The 22508-nt window shown below is 40.3% G+C and overlaps 2 protein-coding genes across 4 annotated transcripts; one reads left to right on the top strand and one right to left on the bottom strand.

The window, feature by feature from the left end:
- Positions 1-175: 175 nt before the first annotated feature.
- aste1b (asteroid structure-specific endonuclease 1b) lies at positions 176-9141 on the bottom strand. 3 transcript variants are annotated; one of them, XM_084739351.1, is made up of 7 exons: positions 9006-9141; positions 7786-8036; positions 5990-6256; positions 4418-5364; positions 3789-4020; positions 3498-3690; positions 176-2513 (listed from the first exon to the last, which is right to left on the bottom strand). In XM_084739351.1, the coding sequence occupies exons 2-7, from the start codon at positions 8021-8023 to the stop codon at positions 2174-2176; spliced, it is 2217 nt and encodes a 738-aa protein (XP_084595477.1). In that variant the 5' UTR covers positions 8024-8036; positions 9006-9141; the 3' UTR covers positions 176-2173. The 3 variants fall into 3 exon arrangements, with proteins under 3 accessions (XP_084595477.1, XP_084595478.1, XP_084595479.1); XM_084739352.1 differs by lacking the exon at positions 9006-9141 and adding an exon at positions 8406-8513; XM_084739353.1 differs by lacking the exon at positions 9006-9141 and adding an exon at positions 8188-8377.
- smarcc1b (SWI/SNF related BAF chromatin remodeling complex subunit C1b) lies at positions 8846-22390 on the top strand. Its single transcript, XM_084739355.1, has 28 exons — positions 8846-9155; positions 9494-9613; positions 10891-10976; positions 11061-11142; positions 11506-11598; positions 11739-11808; positions 11907-11976; positions 12055-12130; positions 13004-13129; positions 13297-13379; positions 13489-13595; positions 13699-13758; positions 13915-13943; positions 14372-14487; positions 15441-15512; positions 15607-15720; positions 16170-16323; positions 16432-16542; positions 16715-16774; positions 17161-17419; positions 17518-17589; positions 18670-18716; positions 18805-18913; positions 19005-19144; positions 19836-19970; positions 20516-20648; positions 21808-21912; positions 22030-22390. Exons 1-28 carry the CDS (start codon positions 8979-8981, stop codon positions 22095-22097), a joined length of 2874 nt encoding a protein of 957 aa, XP_084595481.1. The 5' UTR covers positions 8846-8978; the 3' UTR covers positions 22098-22390.
- The last annotated feature ends 118 nt before the right edge of the window (positions 22391-22508 follow it).

Below are 22508 nucleotides of genomic sequence, written 5' to 3' on the forward strand. Positions count from 1 at the left end.
TGTCAGAGGTGGGAAGTAACTAAGTGTACTTTGTTACTGTGCTTGAGTAGATTTTTTTCAGGTATCTGTACTAAATTTTTCTAACAAGTTTTTCCTTTTATTACATTTTAACACAAACATTTGCACTATGTACTTTGTAGGTTTCGAAAACAGTTATTACTTGAGTTTTAAGTCATTTGAGGGGAATTAATACTTTTATTTTGCATCATTGCACGTCACCTTCCCAACGTCAAGACTGAATACACAGAAAAGACGATTCCTTGTGTATCTGTCAGTGCATATCATGCACAACAGACACAATGAGACAAAAAAGATGGAAGAGACATAAAACAAAAACAACAAAAAAAGATGTAGATGATGCAACAAGATATAACCAATGCATCAAAATTTAAACAACAGAAAAGACATAACAAGACAAAAAAGACAACAAAATGTAAACAACGTAACAAGATGAAGACAATATAACGTAAATGATATGAAAACGAATGGCATAAGCAGACGAAAACGGCATAAAAGACAGAACAAGACACAATAGACAGATGGAGACTCAACCGTGGAGATAAAGGCAAGGTTCAGTTAACATGGCATAGAAACAGCAATGTCCTTAAGAGGGAAACTTCTTCCTTTTATACTTTAAGTGCATTTCAGGGCCCGTACTCTCTTTACTCAAGTTAAAAAGTTGAATCAGTACTTCTACTTTTACCAGATTCTTTGTTTGTTTACATAAATGTCTGTACTTCTGCTTCAGTAATGGATATGTATACTTTTGCCACCTCTGAACTATGTCCAGCAGTCAAATTTCTCTTTAACTCTTAGCCGTGCCAGAAATGTATGTTCGTATGTTAAAGTGCCAGTGGGACAGTATCCACTAATTTATGTTGAACTTTTAGTGTGGACACTCAAGACTTTTTTTTGCCTGTCATTTGCCCATGTTTTTTGTAACTTGTGAGTTGTTCCAGATTGTAGATATATTGCATTTATGAATAGTTGAATCTTGTTTGTGTTGTGTTTATATTTAACTAGAGTACTTTGGTAATGCTGAAACTTAAAGCTGACACTATAGAGCATGAGTAAATATTTTATTCTCAGCTACACACGTAAAAACTAGCTGAATGTGGGTGTTAAAAAAAAAAAAAACACGTGTCGATAAGTTTGATTTATATTTTTTATTATATAAAGAAGAGTGAACCCGAGCACCAAATTCATGAGTATTAAGGCAAATATTAAAATGACATGACATTTCATTAAGAATGACACTAGCTGCCATGCATCTTTCTGAAAAATGTAACTTCCCCCAAGATTGATAAAGTAGCTCTTCTTGTCAACAAAGATGATAGAATAAGACATTTCTGCATTCGCTGTTTAAATCGTGTGTTGGTATAATTGAATAAAACTGTCATGTTTAAAATCTTTGCAGTCATTACAGTGACATTACTTTAATAAATGCTCTCATAAATCTGTTAAAATACGGCAAGAGTGTGCTTCACTGATCCTAGATGTGTTGAGAGGACTGTAAATATTATTGAGGAAGGTTATATTAGTGCAGTGCAAATATATTAGGTAGACATTTAGTGGTAAACATTAAAGGGATAGTTTAGATTTTTTTTTTGAAGTGGGGTTGTAGGAGGTGCTAATTGATAATGAGTGTATTACCTACAGTAGTTGGTCTGCACACCCCTAGTTTAGAGAAGCAGCAGGAATACTGGTTCAGTAAGCTTAACAATATACTGCTGTGTACAGCTATCTAAAAAATATTAGTTTAAATGAGACATGTAATACATTTACTGTACTAAGTCATGAAATGAACATGATATATCATCAGAGGTGAAGAAAGCGTACTTAGCTGAAATGCTGTCTTCTCAGACAACAACACTACAACCAGTGTGTTCTCCTTTGAAATTTCCATTCCAGTCCAGAACGTCTGTTTCTGAACCTTCTCCAAACAGGGTGTGCTGACTGCCATCTACTGTTGTTAATAAACTGACCGTTGATAAGTGCCTCATAGAACCCCACTTAGAGAAACCCAAAGTATCCCTGTAAATTAAGGTCATTCTTCACATGACGGACAATTTGTAGCATTTCCTGAGTGTGTTTAAGACACTGGAATGTCCTCCCACATTTGGCCCCAAGTTAGTGCTTTATATCGACCTGTTCATTTTTCTCTGCCTCCTAATTAATAATCATCATCAGACTCTTCCTCGCTCATCAGGAGAGCAAACCTGTTGTTTATCTCATCTGTTCCACCCCCCCCTCCCCTCGCTCCTCTCGCTCCTCTCCCACGTCCGCCTCTTCCGCCTCTTCCTCCTCTTCCTCCCCTTCCCCGTCCTCCACCTCTCCTGCGCCTCCCTGCTGCAGAAGACGAAGGTTGGGTTTTGGAGCTGCAGTTCCTGACAGTGTCCAGTAGGGAGCAGTAGAGTTGGCCAGACAAGGAACCACCAGCGAGGAGCGATTCAGCAGGTTGGCCCCCTTTCAGATACCTAAGGAGGCCGTGCACCAAGGAGCCACTGAACAACCTGAGACATACAGAGAGAGAGACAGAGAGGGAAGCAGCCAAATTAAAAATATTGTTTTTTCTCACTTACTTGTGGTGGTATCTGCAGATATTTTTAGATTTCATGATGACAGGTCCATCACAATAAAAAGGAGGTGAATGGAATGTGAACATGTATTTCAATAAAACATTGAAAAACTCTTCAGCAATGCCCTCTAATGGAAACCTTAATCTAGGGATGCAACGATTAATCAATTAACCATTTAGTTATCAACTATTAAATTAATCATCAGATATTTTGCTAACTGATTAAATGTTCTGAGTATTGTATTGAGTATTGCATGTAAGCAAAAAACTCAAAATTCAGCTTCTGAAATGTGAATATTTTCTGGTTTCTTGAAGTGAATATCTTTGGGTTGTAGACAAAATAAGACATTTGAGGATGTGGCCTATATGGAAAACTGATCGACTTTTTAGCCATTTTCTGACAGAGTAATCAACAATGAAAATGATAGTTAGTTGCAGTCCTCCATCAATCATTAGCTAGCTAGTCAGACAGCATTTTGCTAACATTAGCTAACTTAAGATGTTGCTTTAACTGTAAAGGAGAAACCGAAACTCGCTCAACTGTTATTGAAGCATAGAGCCAAAGGGGCAGAACTTAGGAAGGGTGAATTATTAAGTAAACATGTAAACATCTGTCTGTTCCAGATTCTGAAATATGAACTTTTTAGCTACTTTTTCCTGTTTTATGTGAAAGTATATTGCATGTTTGAACAGCCTCATTGACTAATGAACTATTCATACATTAGATGATGTCAAGGTTTTGCAAAGGGCATTTTGTTACTACTTTCTGACAGGTTATAGACTAAATAATCTGAGAGATTGATGGATTAATCAATAATGAAAATAGTCATTAGCAGCAGCCCTAGTTCTCCTAATAAAATACAATGCAAACTGTGTATTATCTCTCCTCTTTTATGATCCTGTGTCTTATCGGTCTTACCATGATAGGTGAGGTTCAGGCATTGGCATCAGCAACAGCTGATTGAGACACAGTGCACTCCAGAGACAGGCTTGCCATTGGCTGAAGCTGTGAGCCGCTCCGAGGTCCAAGCCCCTTCTCTCGCCTGGCCTCACACGTTGACGATCCAGCACCGCCCACACTCTGCGTTCTGCAGCCCAGTTCATCTGTGGGACTAGTAGGATGATACACAGCAGCAGGATCATCAACTGTTTGCCTTGTTGGTGAAATACATTTCAGTGTTTTATAAGCTTGTGAAACAGCACAACTGACCAGGATGTTGGTGGTGGGCAGCTCCAGGCTGGTTATTCCGTGACAGCTCTCCGTGAACCATGCCCAGCACCAAAGCCTGGAGGTGCTGCTTTGACGGTGTTTGTGTGCCCTGCCGCATCCAGAAGCCTGTTACTGCCACAGCCAACCTAAAGTGGAGAGGAACAGGAGCCAGAGCAGACTCCTTCGTCCCCAAGACTTCTAACAGGACACCAAGACGAACTGCCACTGGAGCCTGGATGAAATGAAAGTGATAGTTCAGATTATTTGATGCAGGGTTGTATGACGTACTTATCCACAGGCCATGCATTACAACAGTGGATGGTGGTCGACACGTCCCCAGTTTATATTTATACTTATTATAGAAAAGGCACCAGCACAGAAGCTAAGCAATGTACAGCTGTAGACGAGGTCAGCAACAAAAGTGGCTAAAAAGTGTTTTAGTGTCTGACTGGCTAATACACTGATTATCAATAAGTACATTATACAATCTACTTTCCCTTTAAAGGAGACCATTGTGAAATGTAACCAAATCACATGAACCACTTCTTTCAAATACTGTAAATTCCCAGACAATATAAACCAAAATTGTTGCATTTAAGAAAACACATGATTTTTGTTGTCATATTTACCTGGTCAAGTGTATCCAGATGTATGGGTGTTCTGGGCAGATGTGCCTCTACTTGGTTTTTGCTCAAGTTCAGATCCAGACGGTCGTACTCTTCCACACACATGGGGGCATTAGAGCCCTGAACCTCAACTGTAGCTGCACCGGCTACTAAATTTACCCCCTGCTGTGTGTAACCAGCTCCCCTCCCCCTTCCCCCTCGCCCTCTCCCACCTCTCATACCCTGGCTAATGTTTTCTTGTACCCTCATATCCTGTGCTTGGACATCTTGGCCTCTCTGCAGTACTATCCCATATACAGCCTGACGTATGGCTCTGGAACTATAGTGGCTGCTGGACAGCTTGCTGTTCTCCACCTGTGGAATGAGCAGGACCCGGCGCATCACCACAGCATCTATCACGAAGGGAGCCAACAGTCCCCGCCCTGCAGCCAGCGACAGACACTCTGGCAGCCTGGAGACCCGCCTGCCAGGAGCTGCCTTACCTCCAGCGAACCACTGAGCCAGAGAGCTTTGAGGGTTGATGTGGTACTCCTGCATACCTGCCCACAGCTGCGAACTAAGCCCGCTCTTCTGTCCTCTCTTGCCCCTACCACCTCCATTTCTGCCTTCCTCCCCCATTAGCCTGCTCACCTCCTCCAGGGCCTCTGCTGGACTTGAAAAAGAGGACAGCCAGAGGAGGAGCCCCTCAATGCGGGAAGTGCTACGTTTACCCCTGCCACCGCCTCTCCCAGATGCACTCACATCTAACAGACTGAGGAGTGTTTCAGCATCTTTTGGAGTGCCATAATCATTACCAGTCAGGACGGCACATAAGGGTAGCAACTCCTGGTTCATGCCTCCAAACCAATGACACAGCCTGTTGGTGGTGTAGCAGCGAGCCGAGATGTAGCGGTGAGAAGCTTTACCATTGAGGTTGGTCCACTGGAAATAACGGAGAGGCAGGTAACCACCTGAGATAAGAAAACAAAGTACATAAACAATACGTAAAACAACAGCACAATCATGATAGATACTATAACAACCATTCAGTACAATGGTCTGTTTGCATCTTTGTTGAAGGTGCTGCACACAATATTTGCATCCTTACAACAGAACACGGGAATCTCAGACCAAAACAAATGAATGTTTCGTTTACGCAATAAAGTTGGTATAAAGTGTCATCTGAACACACACTGCTCAAAATAAACTGTCAAACTAGGCAGTGCTGAAAAAATATGGATCAAGATTATGCTACAACATTGCCTTATTCCCACTTAAAATGTTTTCAGAAACATATTTTTATGTACTGTTTAGCTGCAATACAATAAATATTGTAACCAGGCAGCTGCCATTTTGGCTCTGGTATCCAAAGGAAACTCCTGAGACTCAGATGAAATTATTAAACTAAGCAATACTGATCAAATATGGAGTAAGATTATGTTACTACGATACCTATTCCTCTCATATTTGTAGTGTACTGTTTAGCTGTAATACAAGAAATATTGTAACAAGACAGCATAACAAATAGTTGTTCACCTGAATGTTGTATATTGCACAATTAAAGTACAGCAAGAAAAATCATGGTGTTACCCACACCTGGCAGGTCAAAGATATAAAAATCACTGTCATTGGTCAGAACTGGGCATTTCCACTGGTGAGCCAAACATGCGATTTCCCAGTCAGCCTCAGCTGGACACTGGACCAGCGGGACTCCCCTCTGGATGAGGACCTGAATGAAGACTTCCCTTGTGAGGATGGGGAGAACAGAGCCATTGCGGCCATGAGAAAGACTGTCTGCGTCCTTTATCTTGTCCTGCAGACGCTGACGCAGAGTGGGAAACTTCTTGTCACTAGGATCAACCCCTTATAACCACAAGAAAAAGACAGAAATTAAATGCTAGAGTGCTAACAAACTTAGACTGGTGCAGGTCCAAATTAACTTGTTGAAACTAGTGACATATATAGAAATGGACAACTCAGCAGCTCCTTTAAAGTGAAGCCAACACATCTTGTTTGTCCCCTGGTGGCTGGCTGCAGCATAGGTCATAAATCCAAACCCCTCCATGTTAGCAGACAGGACATGGACCGAACTAGAACATCAAAGCACACATCAAATAAATCTTTCTAAAAGATGGTTTCTGTCATTTTAGGTAGTTTTTATTACGCTGATGTAGATTCAAGTCTTAATTTTTATGATCAGTTTGGTTTTAATTAGTTATTTGAGGCTGTAGAAAGACGGTTTCATGTCATGATTGACAACTGAGCTCTGCTTGTGATCAAGGTAGCTGGCTGTACAGCAGCTCCAACCCGGATCACTACTGCGCAGACTCTGGGTCCACATAACATCACCAGTGCAACATAGCAGCACTTGTATCTGAGATATTTTGGCTTCATGGAGACGTGGTGTCCATCTTTATTTATGTCAGTGGCTGAAACATGAGCAAACTGCTTTTGTTTAATCAAATCCATTCATCACAGATCTGCCTTTCTTGTCCAGAACATTTGACCACATTCTGTTATTTAAGTAAAACATGTGAAATGGATCCATAATGTTTAGTTTTGTTTATTTGCACAGATTAAAATTATACAAATTACATGAAAATGTACATATATGGTAGGAAAGCCTATATGTCAGCTCTGCCTAAATATAATTCGTACAGTTATAAATCCAAATTGTGACATAGAAAAACAATATTATAAAACATCCTGACTTGCTTTTTACTTTGTGTAAGATGTCATTTTAACTAAAAAGGGAAAAAACTTCCAACTACCACTGACTGAATTGAGCAATGCTTGTGAGCCATCTGGGGAATTTAAGATGAGATTATTGTCTGGTTGAGTAGGAGTAAATCTGTGAACCTCTAAAAATAAAAAACAAAATTATCTGGAAGATTCACCTTCAAAAATATACTTTGGCCTGTGGTGCTATTTGGCCACAATGAAGCTAGATAGTTGTGGTGTAAACTGAGTTTTGGAGATATCAGCCGTAGAGGTGTCTGCCTTCTCTTGAATATCATGGAACTAGGTGGCACTCAGCTTGTGGTGCTCAAAGTGCCATAAAAGTAAAAGTATAAACTCTACAGCAGTGTCTCTCTCCAGAAATCATGTCCTGGTAACTCAGGTTAATCCATAGATCTTGTTGTGAGCAACTTCATGTAGGAACAATTTTCTCTGTACCAAACTACACCGACCAACCCTGCAGAAGAAAGCATACATCTACTCATGGACAAAAGGTTATGGCTCAGCTGAGGAGGGCACCGTTAATGTTTACATCTCTTGCTTTCATGAGCACGAGCCTCTTGTCAATGAGTAGATGCACGCTTGGTGAGTGTAGTTTGGAGTGAACTGTCCTTTTAACATCAGAAATTGTAAAAACTTTGAAGCAGCCTTACCTCCATCCAGTACCACATAAGGCTGGATGTTACAGCCTGCCAGCGCAGAGAGGAACTGGGTGAGCAGGCAAGCAAAAGCATCATAGTCCCCTCCATGCTGCTGGTCCAAACAGTTGTGAAAGTAGAGGTTGAAATACAGACTGCAGCCATCGATTACCAGGCGACTGTCCCTGAACTTCACATCCTGAAGGAAGTTTCTGTTCCCCTCCACATAGGTGGTCAGACCATGGACACCCATAGGATCTCAGTGCCTAGGAAAATATTGAGTGAGAAGATGAATGATTTACTCACAAGTGTGCCACGCAGAGTCATTTATACTGCCTGCTTGGTCTGAGGGTGTGTGGAGTCTGTGGGTTTGCAGATATCCAATTATAGAAAGCGACGGAAAAGAACCATAACAACCTCGCTGTTACTGCTGAGCAGACAGTCAGCTGGACAGGAATTTGTTTTTCCCAACAGACATTGTGACTGTTCTTTGGAAAATTGCGACATAACGGAAATTACTGCGATAAAACATTTCATATAAAGTGAAGGCAAACATTTTGTATGTTAAGTACATTTTCAAACAGTTATTCGAAAGGTAGTTTTGCATTAGATCATTTAAATGAGTTGCTACAAACCAATGTCACTTAATTCACTTCTGTTTACATGTCTTCGCAGCTATTTCCTTGTAATGTTAGACTTCCTGGTTTGTAACCCAAGACCCGCGAAAGGTCTCGCGAGAGTGATCATTTTGACCCAAACCATGATCTTTCCCTAGCCTTGATCACGTGTTTTCTGTCCTTAAATCCACACAAATTTTAACTACAATATTGTTATATTATTACACAAATTAGTTTGTACAAGGTACACAATGAATAAACAAAGCGTACAAATCACACGAGAGTTCGCAAATCTAGGGTTCCCTTCTAAACAAGACGGAAACCGGAAAGGTTTTACTTTGCCTGAGGTTTGCAACAAAGCTGTGCAATGTTTCGCGCACAAGTGTTACAAGTGCCATAAAGTGCTGTGTCAAAGCGCACATAACTAAAAAAAAAAACACGTGAAAATGTAAATGAGTTAAACATCCAAAAACAGAAAACCCTTAAACCTTGACAGTCGCGTTGCGTCTCGCGAGAGAAAGCGAGAACGCAAAAGCTAGCGAGCGCGCTAGCCAGTTTTGTTCTCCCGTTTGAAAATAATCTCGCTTTATAATGGCCACAATGTCCGGAGGAGCAAACCTTGGGATACCCGGGACAAGCCAAGCCAGCTCCGGAACACCCACACATCGGAAAAAAGACAGCAGTCCGTCCGCAAGGTTCTGGGAGAGTCCGGATACTTTAGCCCAGCTGGAGGTGGTGCGACAGTGGATCGGGAAGCACTACAAAAAGGTAGTTGGTTGGCTAGGAAGCAAGCTAACAAGCTAGCCGCCCCCTGCTAGCAAGTCCAAGGGCTCACACTGTAAACAAATGTCTCGTGCTGGATAACCTTACATTTACACTGGTTAGTAAGATTTGTGTGATGAAGTTAGGGAAGGCTATATCTATTTGATTACAAAAATGTGCTAATATAGCCAGGCCCTTGAGGTTAATCAGGCCAAATATAGCAATAAAGTTGGTGAGACTGTCAGAGAGATTGGTAAAGTGCAATTGGTCGTATGATGCATTAAAGTATGATAATGAAACCTTCTCCTCATATTCAGTATAAATTGCGTTTCTGTGTGTACCAGTATGTATTGGTGGATACTCCATCGTGTCAGGCTCTGGCTGCAGTGACCCTGCAGCTTCTCCAGTTCCAAGAGGATGCCTTTGGCAGACAAGCTGCTAGTCCTGCCCTCACCAAGCTGCCTGTGAGTGTGTCTTTCTCTGACTTTCTCATATAACGGGCCCTTTTCGCAGCAGACATTTTGACCTATCATAGTAGAAATAATACAAGTGTTCTTAATAACATAAATATGCTAAAAACATAAATTATGGCTCTGTTTTATCCAAGCATCTCAGTAGGTCACGTGTGTGACCGTGAACCTTCGTAAACAAATATCAGGACCCTGAAAATGGAGGCAGTCAAGTGGAATTTTTTAAATTATTATTATTATTTTGCTATTTTCTTTTACTGTGACATGTCAAAATGTCTGTGGAGAAAAAGCCCTTTTGTAAAGTATTCTGTATTTCCAGTATCTTAACCTTTGGTAGTCAGCAGTCTCCGAAGTCTTATTATTTATGCTAGTATTCTTGTGTTTTACAGGGGTTGAAGTCACTATATAATAGTATAATAAGATATAAATAATATACTGGCATACTGGCAGTTGGATAGATATATTTATCTGACAGTAATATAAGTGCAAAACTGCAGTAACCTGGTATTGACACATAATTAGAATAGCAGAGGATAAAATCACCATAATTTCCAAAGTTTCTTTCAGTTGTGGTCCTCATTAAAAAGGAGACAGAGTAAGGTAACAGAATATCTGGCAAATAGGTTAAAAACATGCAAAGGAACAAACAAAGGTGCATTATTTTACATATTTAAATTCCTAACTTTTACAGGTCAGGCATGTGAAATGTAAACGCCTGGTCCCTTGGCACTTTATGTTATTCAAATCTGGCCAACTGAATTGGCTCGCTCTGAAGGCAGCATGTGTCACGTGAACAATAGTTAGAACATGAGGGAGCACTGTCAGCAGCACTATTATCATGTCAGCTGTGTGGAGGTATTTTAAGCTCAAGACAGAAAACAGCAAAACAGAATTTAATGCAATGCAATATAATGCTGTTGCATTGATGCAATTTATTTGAATTGCATTTTGAATGTTTGAATAGTGCTGATCAATCAGAAATGCTGCTAAAAATCTTTTGTATGAAAAAGTCTAAATAAAAGAAGTAGCAGTATTGCATAATTAAGTCATGTTGTGGGCTGTTTATTTGCTCCTGCATGGGAGGAGAATATTTGTTTAACAGTTTGCGCATGATGTTTTTTTAGAGGCTAAGTTAAGCAACATTCATTCACAGTAAACTATTATTAACAGCTTAGTTGCTTAAGAAAGGGGAGAAGATTGTGTCGGATTGATATCAGTATTAGCAGCATCCCTAAACAAAACAAACTGTTGATTTTACAATTTCTCTGTAGGCACAATGCTTCCTGGACCTGCGAGCAGGGGGTGGACTGTGCCACATTCTTGGCACTGCGTACAAGTTTAAGGCTGAGCAAGGCTGGTGAGTCGCAGATCTCTAACGCTTTTTTTCCTTTTCATGGTACAATCCTTTATATCACCTATACTCCCTTCCCTCTTTTTACAGGCGGAGGTTTGACTTACAGAATCCATCCAGAACTGAGAGGAATGTTGAGATGTTTGGTGCTATTGAAAGAGCGCTGATCCAGGTGATATAGACAAAGGTTGCTGCATGGAGAGGTGTCCCCTCCTGACTCTTGTAACAGTGATAAAAAAGAGATATTTTAAAAAAAAATTTGATTGAGAACACATTCCACCTCTATGAAGTTGTGGCTGTATGTTGTATTTTGCACATGTCAGCTGAGATTTTACAGTTCAGTTTCTTATTTAACGTTAATATAAAGTGACCAGTCTTTCCCAGAGACTGGGCTGTGAACCACACATGGGTCACAGGAGATTTTATTTGGCTCACCAAAAAATAAGACTATGGAAGAAATTCTTTAAGTATATAAATACACATACAAGCCCACCAAGGACACGCCACTGATGAACCTGTATCTTTGTGTCTTCAGAACAACTGTATGTCACTGCCTGTGGTATATCTGGACCCTGCGTTGGACGAGGAGCTGGCCAGCAGACTAACTGATATTATCACCAAACACCAGGTAAAGTGCTGCAGAGGATGTTAAAAATGTGCAGACAAAGGGTTAGAATGACTGATGGAGGATAAGATGTTTATATGCTGAAGTACACTGAGATAATGATGATAATGCAGTTCAATTTCAGTGCTTCTGTCCTTGCACAGGGTACACTCACTGAGGACCGAACACTCGCCAGTCACCACATCTGCCCCTCACCTGCTTCTACAGAGGAAGGTCAGTTAAAGTTTGCACATGTATGTGTGTTTGTAATCTTTTTAAATTCCTGGTACTTCTTTAACTTGATACACTGTGTTATACACGTCTGTTTTCAGATGAATGGATGCGTCCTGTCATGCGGAAAGACAAACATGTCTTAGTACACTGGGGCATGCACCCTGACAGGTAATGCACAGGCACACACACTGAGCACTTGTACACAAGCAGAATACTTACTTACTATGTCTCTTATCACTTTAACAGTTATGACAGTTGGCTGTCCTCAAGTGATGTTGAAGGAGAGGTTGAAGAGATGCCACATTCAGAAAAACCATGGCAGGTTAGTACAGCAACATGCATGTTACAACCCACAATGCTGCAACACTCAATACTTAATTTCAACCCTGATTCCAAAAAAGTTGGGATAGTGTAAAACCTAAAAAAAAAACAGTATTAAATCATTTGCAAATCATTTTTTATTATCTTTTTTAATATTCAGTCGAATTCAGCATAAGGACAAGATATTTAATTTTCGAACTGATAAATTTTACTGTTTTTTTTGTAAGTTTTCTCATTATGAATTTAATGCATGTATCAATTTTCAAAAAGGTTAGGACGGGCATGTTTACCACTGTGATACATCACCTTTAACAACACTTATTAAGTATTTGGGAACTGAGAAAACTAATTGTTGTTGTTTTGAAAATGAAATTCTTCTCCATTCTTGCTTGATAAATGACTTCAGGTGCTCAACAGTCTGATATCTCTGTTGTTGCATTGTGGGCTTCGTAATGTACCACACCTTTAATGAGAAACAGGTCTGGCCTGCAAGCAAGCCAGTCTAGTATCTAAACTGTTTTTACTATGAAGGCATGCTGTTGTAACACAAGCAGGATATGTCTTGGTATTATCTTGCTGAAATAAGCAGGGTAGTCTCTGAAAAAGACAGGATGGCAGCATTATGTTTCTCCAAAACCATGTTTTAGAACCGGAGCAGACCAGACACTCCATATAAATAATGGGGGCTATTATATGATATACTTTCAAATATTCAGCCAGTAACTTGACAAGTAAAGCCTTCTAATTTATCTGCTAAAGCCAATTTTGCCGCTTTTTAGTTACAGGATGTGGTGTGTTTTATTTTGGACACTTGATGAGATACACCAGCATGCACCCCATTCATACTTACTTTTTGTGGGTGTGTGCGCTACAGGTCCATGCTGGCTGGGTTCTCGACACGGATGTTTTCAACGAGTGGATGAATGAAGAAGACTATTGTGTGGATGAGAGGAATGTACCGGTCATTCTCCGCCAGCGGATTCACCTCCGAGATGACCAGGTTTGTCTGAACTTACCAGCCACTACTTTGTAATCACACTTTTGTGTTAGGACTGAAAGATTTTGAGAAGTATCAGATCACAGTTATTTTGACTGATTGTGATATGATTTGTGATATAACAGAATGATATTTTTGTATTTTAAATGATTTAAATGATTTTGTAGCAGGACTCCAAATCCACCCCTTCCAAAAAGAGAAGACGTTCCCCCTCTCCTCCCTCCTCTGAAGGCAGGAAGAAAGGAAAGAAGGGGTAAGAACAACTGTTTTAGATAAACAGGGGGGAATACTGGTTGGTTTGGTTTGGCATTTCAGTGTGAGGTCACAGCATTGATTTTTTTTTTTTCTGTGTCTGTGCACAGGAGGCGGCGTGGACAACAGGAGGAAGAGCCAGAAGAGGACTTGACCAAAGACATGGAGGACCCTACCCCTGTTCCTAACATGGAGGAGGTCATACTTCCCAAGATTGGTAAAACACCAAAAACAGTGACAAGGAAATTGTTACATAAAAATAGTCAGTGAAGTAGCATTTCTTCTCTAAACCATTTTTATTGTGTTTCCATGTCTTGTAGTTAACCTGAAGAAGGACAGTGAGAATACTCCCGTCAAAGGAGGGACCATGACTGACCTGGGTAGTTATAATTAATTTTTAAAGAGAAATGGAGCATGTTTAAATGTTTCTTTAAGTTTAAAACATTAAAATGATTAGATACAGTTGTTCTTTCATTTGTTGTTTGTATGTGTGCACTGTGACTTCTCATTCTTCCTACGCTTTTCCTTTTTTCCAGATGAACCAGAGGATGACTTCCCAGGAAGGGTGAGTATGATGTCATTTTTTCCTCAATGAAGATTTTGCAAGAGGGTTAGTTATGCTGCGTTTGAGACGGTGTCAGAGGTCGGAATTTCTCAGTTGAAATTTCCAACTTAGGACTTCAAACGTTTCAGGTGCACAACAACAAACTGATGAGTTTCTTTGGCAAGTATCCACACAGTTGAAGCCTCAGCAGTGCAGCCCATCTTGCATTAACAATTGATAGTGTATATTATTTTAGGCTTCCATTGTTGCTGCCATTGTTGTGTGATGTCAGTGGACTGTTAGATGGATTTGCCCCAAGTTCAAGTGCCATTCTGTTGTACTTTTTGTAGTACAGCCTTGGAAAATTCCAAACTCCAACATTGTCTTGATCAGTTAGTGTCTTTGTTTCAGTTTTATTAAATTGATTGTGTGTGTTCGTGTGTGTCCAGGAAGATGACGAGGGGAGAGGGGAGATACCGCGCCTGTCTGAAGGAGAGGACAGCATCACAGAACAAACCCATCATATCATAATACCAAGCTACACATCTTGGTTCAATTACAACAGGTAAATAAATACACACACAGATGTACACACTTGTTAAGACCCTGGGTATTACTGCACAATTAATCTCTATAAACAAATATGTTATATACGAATATACAGAATCTGTAGGCAAGGGACAAGATTTTGCTTATTAGAAGCTTTCTGCTTTGTAGTGTGAGCAGTGTTGACCAGTCATGTTTCAGCAGGCTTTGGTTGTATGCAGGTGAACAGTACGTGGTGAGAGCAAATGTTAAAACGTGGAACCTGTCGGCTATTGTCTGATGATTTCCTTTTTATTTATCTGCAGTTATATGCAGATGTCTGTTATAGAGATTTGCTGCCAACTCCATTCTCATTTCTCAAGTTGCTAATTGAACTGTTAACAACAACTGGTGCATGGAACAGGAAGTCTTGGCCTGGATATCTATTATCCATTATTAGGATGTCTGCTGGCTACAGGGGAAGCCCGGTTTCCAAGATGGCTCCACATAGAGCTTTCCTCAGTGCATACACATCTTCATAAAAACTATGGACCTACCAATATCAAAAAACTTACTTATCAAAGTAAAAAAAATCTCATATTGATACATATCCGCCAATAATTTTCATACAGAATCTCTATGAACACATATTTTTTGCAATGATTCCTCAAAATTGGTGAACACTTGAGACAAAGATGTGTAGTGAAGGCAGTATATTTTTCAGTTTAGCAATATGTACAAGATTATATCAGAACACTGAAACAGTAAACTTTCTCCTATGTTTATAGTAGGAAACAATAATAGAGCAGAATACATTTATCAAACCTGAATTCAGAAAAAAATCAAGTATACACAGAATGCTGCATTTTAGGTGCATTTTGGACAACATATATGCTGATGCTGACATTGCTGTGATAGGTCAGCATCGGGCCGATCAGTAAATTGATGTATCGGTTGGGCTTTACTAAAAACCATCTTGTCCATTTGTTCCAGCACTCACTCGATAGAGAAACGTGCATTGCCTGAATTCTTCAATGGAAAGAACAAGTCCAAATCTCCAGAAATGTGAGTACTGCAGGCATTCAGACTTTACTACTCAGGTCCTCTTGGGTGATGGAGGTGGCGTCACTGACAACACCATCTTCCTTGTACACTGCAGCTACCTGGCGTACCGAAACTTCATGATCGACACGTACCGGCTCAACCCCCAGGAATACCTCAGTTCAACGTCCTGCAGGCGCAACCTCACCGGAGACGTGTGTGCTGTCATGAGGTATCAGTTAGTGCGTGGGTGTTTGCTACCATGCATTGTCTGCTGTATCTGCTAAATTATGTTTAGTGTGTGGGTGTTCTGAAATATGAACGCGTTAACGTCTCACATCTATTAATGTTAGGAAGGAGCATGTAGCATGTGGAGTTAATGGGTCTGCTTTATTTTTTAATTACATTTTTTACTGTTTTCTTTATGTTTCTTTCATTTTTTTCTTCCATTTCTTTTCATACTAACTATTAAAAAGGGGTTTAACTATTTTAACTAAAAATTGTAATTAGTAGTTGTAATCACATTTTGATTGCTCCAGTTAATAACTGGGGGAGACTCATGATAAGCCTTGTTGGCTTTTGGCTTTCCTTGCATATTTTGTTCTTATTTTTTATTGTTTTATTTATTTTTCTATCAATTCAAATCAATAGAAAGGAAAAAAAAATGTTCTTTGTATCCAGGGTTCATGCGTTTTTGGAGCAGTGGGGTTTGATTAACTACCAGGTGGATGCAGAGAGCAGACCCCTCCCCATGGGACCTCCACCCACACCTCATTTCAACGTACTAGCTGACACGCCGTCCGGGCTGGCTCCCCTACAACACAAACCCCTGCAGGTAAACCACACACAGAGCACATGACGTCAGCTCTACACAGATGGTTTTCGACGTTTGCATCATCGTCATCATCTGATAAACTAAATGTGCTCACTCTCACTCCTGCAGGTGTCGGCCTCGCAGCACATGTTGTATTTCCCCGAAAAGAGCAGAGAGAAGCCTTCAGACTGCCAGAACTTTGGTCTGCGCACCGACATCTACACCAAGAAACACCCGAAGGTCTCACACAGTAACAATACAAACAAGCTTAAAAGTTTTTTGAAGCTGCTAATAATTTTTTAGTGTATTTATTTATTATTCTAATCTGTCATATTAACATTTTCTGTAAATATGTGTTTAAAAATTTGTTTGAGTTATTCTAAAATGATTATCCTGACCTGATCTGTCTCAGACTAAAGGAGCAAGTGCAGGAAGGGAATGGACAGAGCAAGAGACACTCCTGCTATTAGAGGTAAGACATTCACTTACTCATTGACTATGATTACAGATTAACTAATTTAACATTATTCTGAATTATTCACAGATCATATAAACAGGATATTCAATTTGGATATTCTAAATTAGGCCTTATTCTTACTTAAGCATTTTCCAATTAGGACATGTCAGATACATAAGTATTTTTCAGTTAGTTAGTTATGAAAACACCTTAGTAAGAATAATGTCTTTTCTGTAATAAGAGCAAAAATTTGAATATTCAGCACATGTAAATATAGTCATTGCCTTTCTAAAAGGGAAGTTGTTAATGTTTGATTTATGAGGATCTTTTACATAAGCCTTGGACTTTTGCAGCTTGTCCTCAGCTTTACCCGTTCTGTCTTCCCTCTTTGTCTCTCTCAGGCCTTAGAGGTCTACAGAGACGACTGGAACAAAGTGTCTGAGCACGTGGGCTCCAGAACGCAGGATGAGTGTATCCTCCACTTCCTTCGTCTGCCGATAGAAGACCCTTACCTAGAAGATTCCTCTGCCTCCCTTGGCCCACTGGCATACCAGCCTGTGCCTTTTAGCCAATCAGAAAACCCCGTCATGAGTACCGTGGCCTTCTTGGCATCCGTGGTGGACCCGCGGGTGGCGTCATCCGCAGCTAAGGCGGCACTGGGTGAGAGGACAGAGAGAGGAGTGTTAATTTGTATGTATGTGTACCAGGTTGTGGTTCTGAGATTGATGTGTGTGGTGATTCTACATTTTTGTCTTCAGAGGAGTTTTCCCGAGTGCAGGAGGAGTCAGTGGAGAAGATCTCTGAAGCGTCCAGCCAGCCTGACAAAACAGGTAAGACTATAATATAATAACATCACATTATCGAGGGTTCATACAGGTGCTGGAAATCTTTGAGAACACTTCAAGGTTAGTGTACTGTATTCAAGGTTTGAAAAGTTCTGGGATTTTGGATAAAGTGCTTGAAATTGCAGTTGCATTACTTTCAAAATAAATCGGTCTAACTGAATAATTCATTTTTTAGATAAAGAAATAAAATAAGTCAGAGAGAGCCTAAATACTTTTGCTTTCTGCACAAAATGAAAATGACTCCACTCAAGCCTTGCCATTCTGCACGTGCGGCTTACACTTAGTGTAGTCTGTCAGGGTTTGTTAATGTGCCCTCTGAGGGAACAGTGAGGTGGAGACTAACAGACAACAACATGCTGGGAGGTTGCTGTTTCAATGAGCTTGGTTGAACTTTGGTTGTTTACAGCACATTAACATCTGATTTAATATGATAAAGTGGTGAAAAATATGTAAAGCCCCTTTTACACTGGATAAAAAAAAATAATTAACTTCTGCAACTCTTTTTCTTGTTTTTTCATCCACCTGAGCTACTTGGCTTGACCAGGTTTGACTTGTCAGCCTGACACAGCAGAGTGTGCATCCACTCCAGAGTGGATATGACGAGCAGCTGTTAAACTGGGGATGAAATCTTATAATTTGTTCACAGTTAAAGTCCTCTGTTATGGGGTAAAGCTTATATTATGAAGTGGGAAATGTTTGGTTTTCATCAGTGGTAACTCCTGGACACCTGAAAGGGAACATGAAACATTAAAATAAAGCAGAAAGTACAAACCAGGATGTGGGAGAGAAAATAAACTAACTTCTAACTAGCCACAGAGAAGCTACGAAAGTACTGAGAGCTGAGCACACACGGACGTTTAAAACGTCTTTCTCTCTGGTTTCCTCAGGCATGAGTTGAGTGTGGGCACAAAAAGAACAAAGGCAAACTTTATATTTTGTAAAAACAGCATAGTTCAAGACTGGAAAGTCTTGAAAATGCACCTTTAAAGTGCTTGAGCACTGCTGAACTCTATTTCTCTATGCTGTCTGCAATATATCTCTTTTCTGTCCTCCTCTCTCCCTCAGAATCGATGGACGCAGAAAAAATCGAAACCAACTCCACCTCCCATCAGGTGAAACGGCAATAAGAACTCAGAGAGTTTTATTGTAACTACTGGTGATTTTTGTGGCTTACTCTGAGTGTGTGTGGTTCTGTTTCAGGTCCCATTAAGGGCAGATGGGCTCAAGATGGAGCCCAGTGGGGCCAAAGTGGAGGGGGAACGAGTCAAAAGAGAAAGTGCCGACAGTATACTCACAGAGGATAGAGACGGTATGAAAATATAGAATATGTTTTTATTTTATGCATGTTAATGTATAAGTCTGTCTATAATCAGAAGAAATTCTCTCTAACTCTGATCCAGGAAGGGGAGATGACGACGAGAGCGTAGGGCGGCGGGAGGGAGACGGGGATGAAGGGAGAGTGATGGAGCAGGATCTGGTGGAGGGCAGTGTTGCCACGGCAGCAGCAGCTGCTCTGGCCTCAGCTGCCACAAAGGCCAAGGTAAAGCCCGCCCTTCCACTTCAAAACAGACCAGTCACATTGAAGTGAAGAAATGGTTGTCATTTTAAATAGAGGCTTTTCCTCAGCTGTGTCACAGGTCTCCTAGCAACCAAGAAAGGCACCATCTTGGAGATCACTTTAAGACCAGACACTGAACATAGAATTGAGTATATGTAGGATATGCAGTGCATCTGAAGATTATAACAGATTATCTGAAATATATTGTTTTAAAGCTGTAATGTGTGACATTTGCACATTAAAATATCCAAAAACAATAGACATATGTTATATATTTTGTTGAGTTGTGTATTTTTTCCTGTCATTAGATCAGTTGTTGTCCCACCTATAGTTGCTGATGTTTGATATAGAAGTTTTCTTCCATGCAGTCTCTTTAATTTGTTTTCTCTCTCCTTCCTCGCCATGCTCTGTCACACCCAATTTATCCTCTCCTCTCCTCTCCTCTCCTCTCCTCTCCTCTCCTCTCCTCTCCTCTCCTCTCCTCTCCTCTCCTCTCCTCTCCTCTTATCTTTTTCTCTTCTTCCTCAGTGTTTTCTTTCTTCTAGTTTTACCTCCACTCATTCCCTTTCCTTCCTTCTCAACTGTCACATGCACTCTTCGACCAATTCCTCACTCATACATGGTGGTCTCCTTCCTTCTAACTTTCTCCATCTTTGCCTCTTGTATATTGCAGCACTTGGCAGCAGTAGAAGAGAGGAAGATCAAGTCCCTGGTGGCCTTGCTGGTGGAGACTCAGATGAAGAAGCTGGAGATCAAGCTGAGGCACTTTGAGGAGCTGGAGACCATCATGGACCGTGAGAAAGAGGCTGTGAGTGAACATAATATCTGCCCCAAACCAAAATAGTTGGGATGTTGTGATACATAAACAAAAACAGGATGTAATGATTTGCTAAATCTTTTCAACCTATATTCAATTGGGACTTCGTCTTGTTTACCACTGTGATACATCACTTTTACTTTTAACAACACTCAGTAAGTCTTTTGGAACTGAGGACACTAATTGTTGAAGTTTTGAAATTCTTTCTCATTCTTGCTTGATATGCAACTTCAGGTGTTCAACAGTCCAGGATCTGTTGTCATATTTTGCGCCATGTAATGCACCACACATTTTCTAAAGGAGACAGGTCTGGACTGCAGGTCGGTCAGTCTAGTACTGAAACTCTTTTACCACGAAGCCACACTGTTTAACACAATGTCCCAACTATTTTGAGTTGTGTTTGAGCCAAATAAAGCTTGAATGGTTAGTTTTTGGCATTTGTGTGTTATTTCATTTACAACCAGAGGGAACAGTAACATGTCCAGAAACCCGTCAGTATCATTTATACTTTTTGGATGTGTGTTTTCATGGTCCAGCTGGAGCAGCAGCGGCAGCAGCTCCTGTCAGAGAGACAGACGTTCCACACAGAGCAGCTGAAACAGGCAGAGATGAAGGTTCGCCAGCAGAGGGAGCAGCAGGGGCAGCCAGGATACACGGTGCAGCATTCAGGTCTGACCACACACACACACACACACACACACACACACACACACACACACACACACACACACACACAAAGAAATCAAATACATCCTGTAGGAAATGACACACCAACATATCAAATGAATCCTTTAAGGACACAACAAAACCACAAAATCACACAGTAAAATGCATCCAGGGTCTCTTACACTTAAATCCTGATCTGTTAAATCTGTGTTGCTGTGCTTATCATCAGAAGTTCTTTTTTAACAAGATTTTATTTAGATGTCTCTGGATATACAAATATGCTTTCCACACTGACTAAACAAAGACTCTGTTGGAAAACGTTTCTGTTTTGTACATGTATTTTAGCTAGCCAAGCTAATGCTAGCAGCTCAGACAGGCTGCAGAGAGGCTGCTCTCTCTCTGTGTATCTGCATGGAGTGTCACTACACTGTAGCCCTGCGTTTGCAGTCTGGTGGAGCTTGTACAGCTGTCAAAGGTGGCAAAAATACTAAGCAGAAGCAGAAGAAATTGTGGAAACTCCTGTAAATGATGAGTCTTGATCGGCATTTATTTAAAAATAACCACTTTTTCAGAGACTCCCACTCAAGAGCGAGAGCTGGGGAATGTGTGCCACACAGCTCTGATTAGAGGGTGTTAACATGTTTTTTGGTTTGTTTGTTTTTTTAAATATATATTTAATGATTTTAAAACAGTGCGTGGAGTTTCAACCATTTTCAACCCATGAAATGCCAGTTTTTATGTTTATCTCTGATCACCAATGTTCTATATCAAACCACATCTTATAGACTTTGCCATAGTCCCAAAATGTTTGAATCAATTAATCTGTAATTCTACATTTAAACTGTTTTCTATTTATTTCCATCATATTTATGAATGTTATCTCTTGCAAAGTATGTCCTGTACATTATTTTATATTGGATTAAATGCAGTTTTTTTAATTGACTGTTCTATCTCATTAAATTCCAAGATTCACTCCATCTTAAATCAATATAATTTCTCTTTAAATCTTGGTTCCACAAATGTATTCTTGATTGTGTTTACTGAATATGATTTTTCTTTTCCTGTTAATTTATTATCTGTTTCTCTGTCAAACATAATTTCTCCTAAGTTGTTCTGCTGTCCACTTGAATGAATCATCTGAAGTTCTCTCATTACATTTTAGCCCTGCCTCCTCCTTCAGCCCAGGCCATGCCCAACAGGATGATGCCTGGAGGAGGAAATGCCCCGGCGATGGCCCCTCGACACCCTGGAGCTCCCAATGGCATGTGTGAGCGTTCTTTTTTTAATTTTGTTTTTCTTTTCTTTCCACAGGTTAAAAATTCTGTTGTTTTTTTTAATTCTGTGGTGTGTGTGATGACACTAACTTCTTCTGTCACTGTCTCAGACCCGTCCTCACAGCCTGATGGGATAGCACCTGCTCAGCCGGCTCCTCCAGCGTCCACTCACAGCTGAAGTTACACACGCACACACACACACACACATCCACACCAGTCCTCCTTCAACCAGCACACACACATAAAAAATTAACATTGGCAGGAACACTGTTTAGGAACAATTGTTATGAAATTGAAGTCTGTAACTCTTCATTAGTCACATGTTTATAGACTGAAAGACACACAAGCACACAGACACAGTTGATGTGCATTTATTGAACGGCTCAGTCCGTCACGTATCTGTGAAATATTTGTGCTCTGACGTCAGAGTTGAGAACTCAACTCATTAAAGTTGTTTTACATGAAACTAAATGCATCTTTTTTTATAGTCTAAGTTTTTGTGTGTGTGTGGTTTTATTAATTTTGCTTGCAGTAATGAGTGTATTTTCATGGAACATTTCTAAATGCCAAGCAGCTCCACAACATTAAA

This window comes from Lutjanus erythropterus, chromosome 16 (genome assembly GCF_056507025.1).
Source record: "Lutjanus erythropterus isolate fLutEry1 chromosome 16, fLutEry1.hap2, whole genome shotgun sequence".
NCBI lineage: Eukaryota > Metazoa > Chordata > Actinopteri > Lutjaniformes > Lutjanidae > Lutjanus > Lutjanus erythropterus.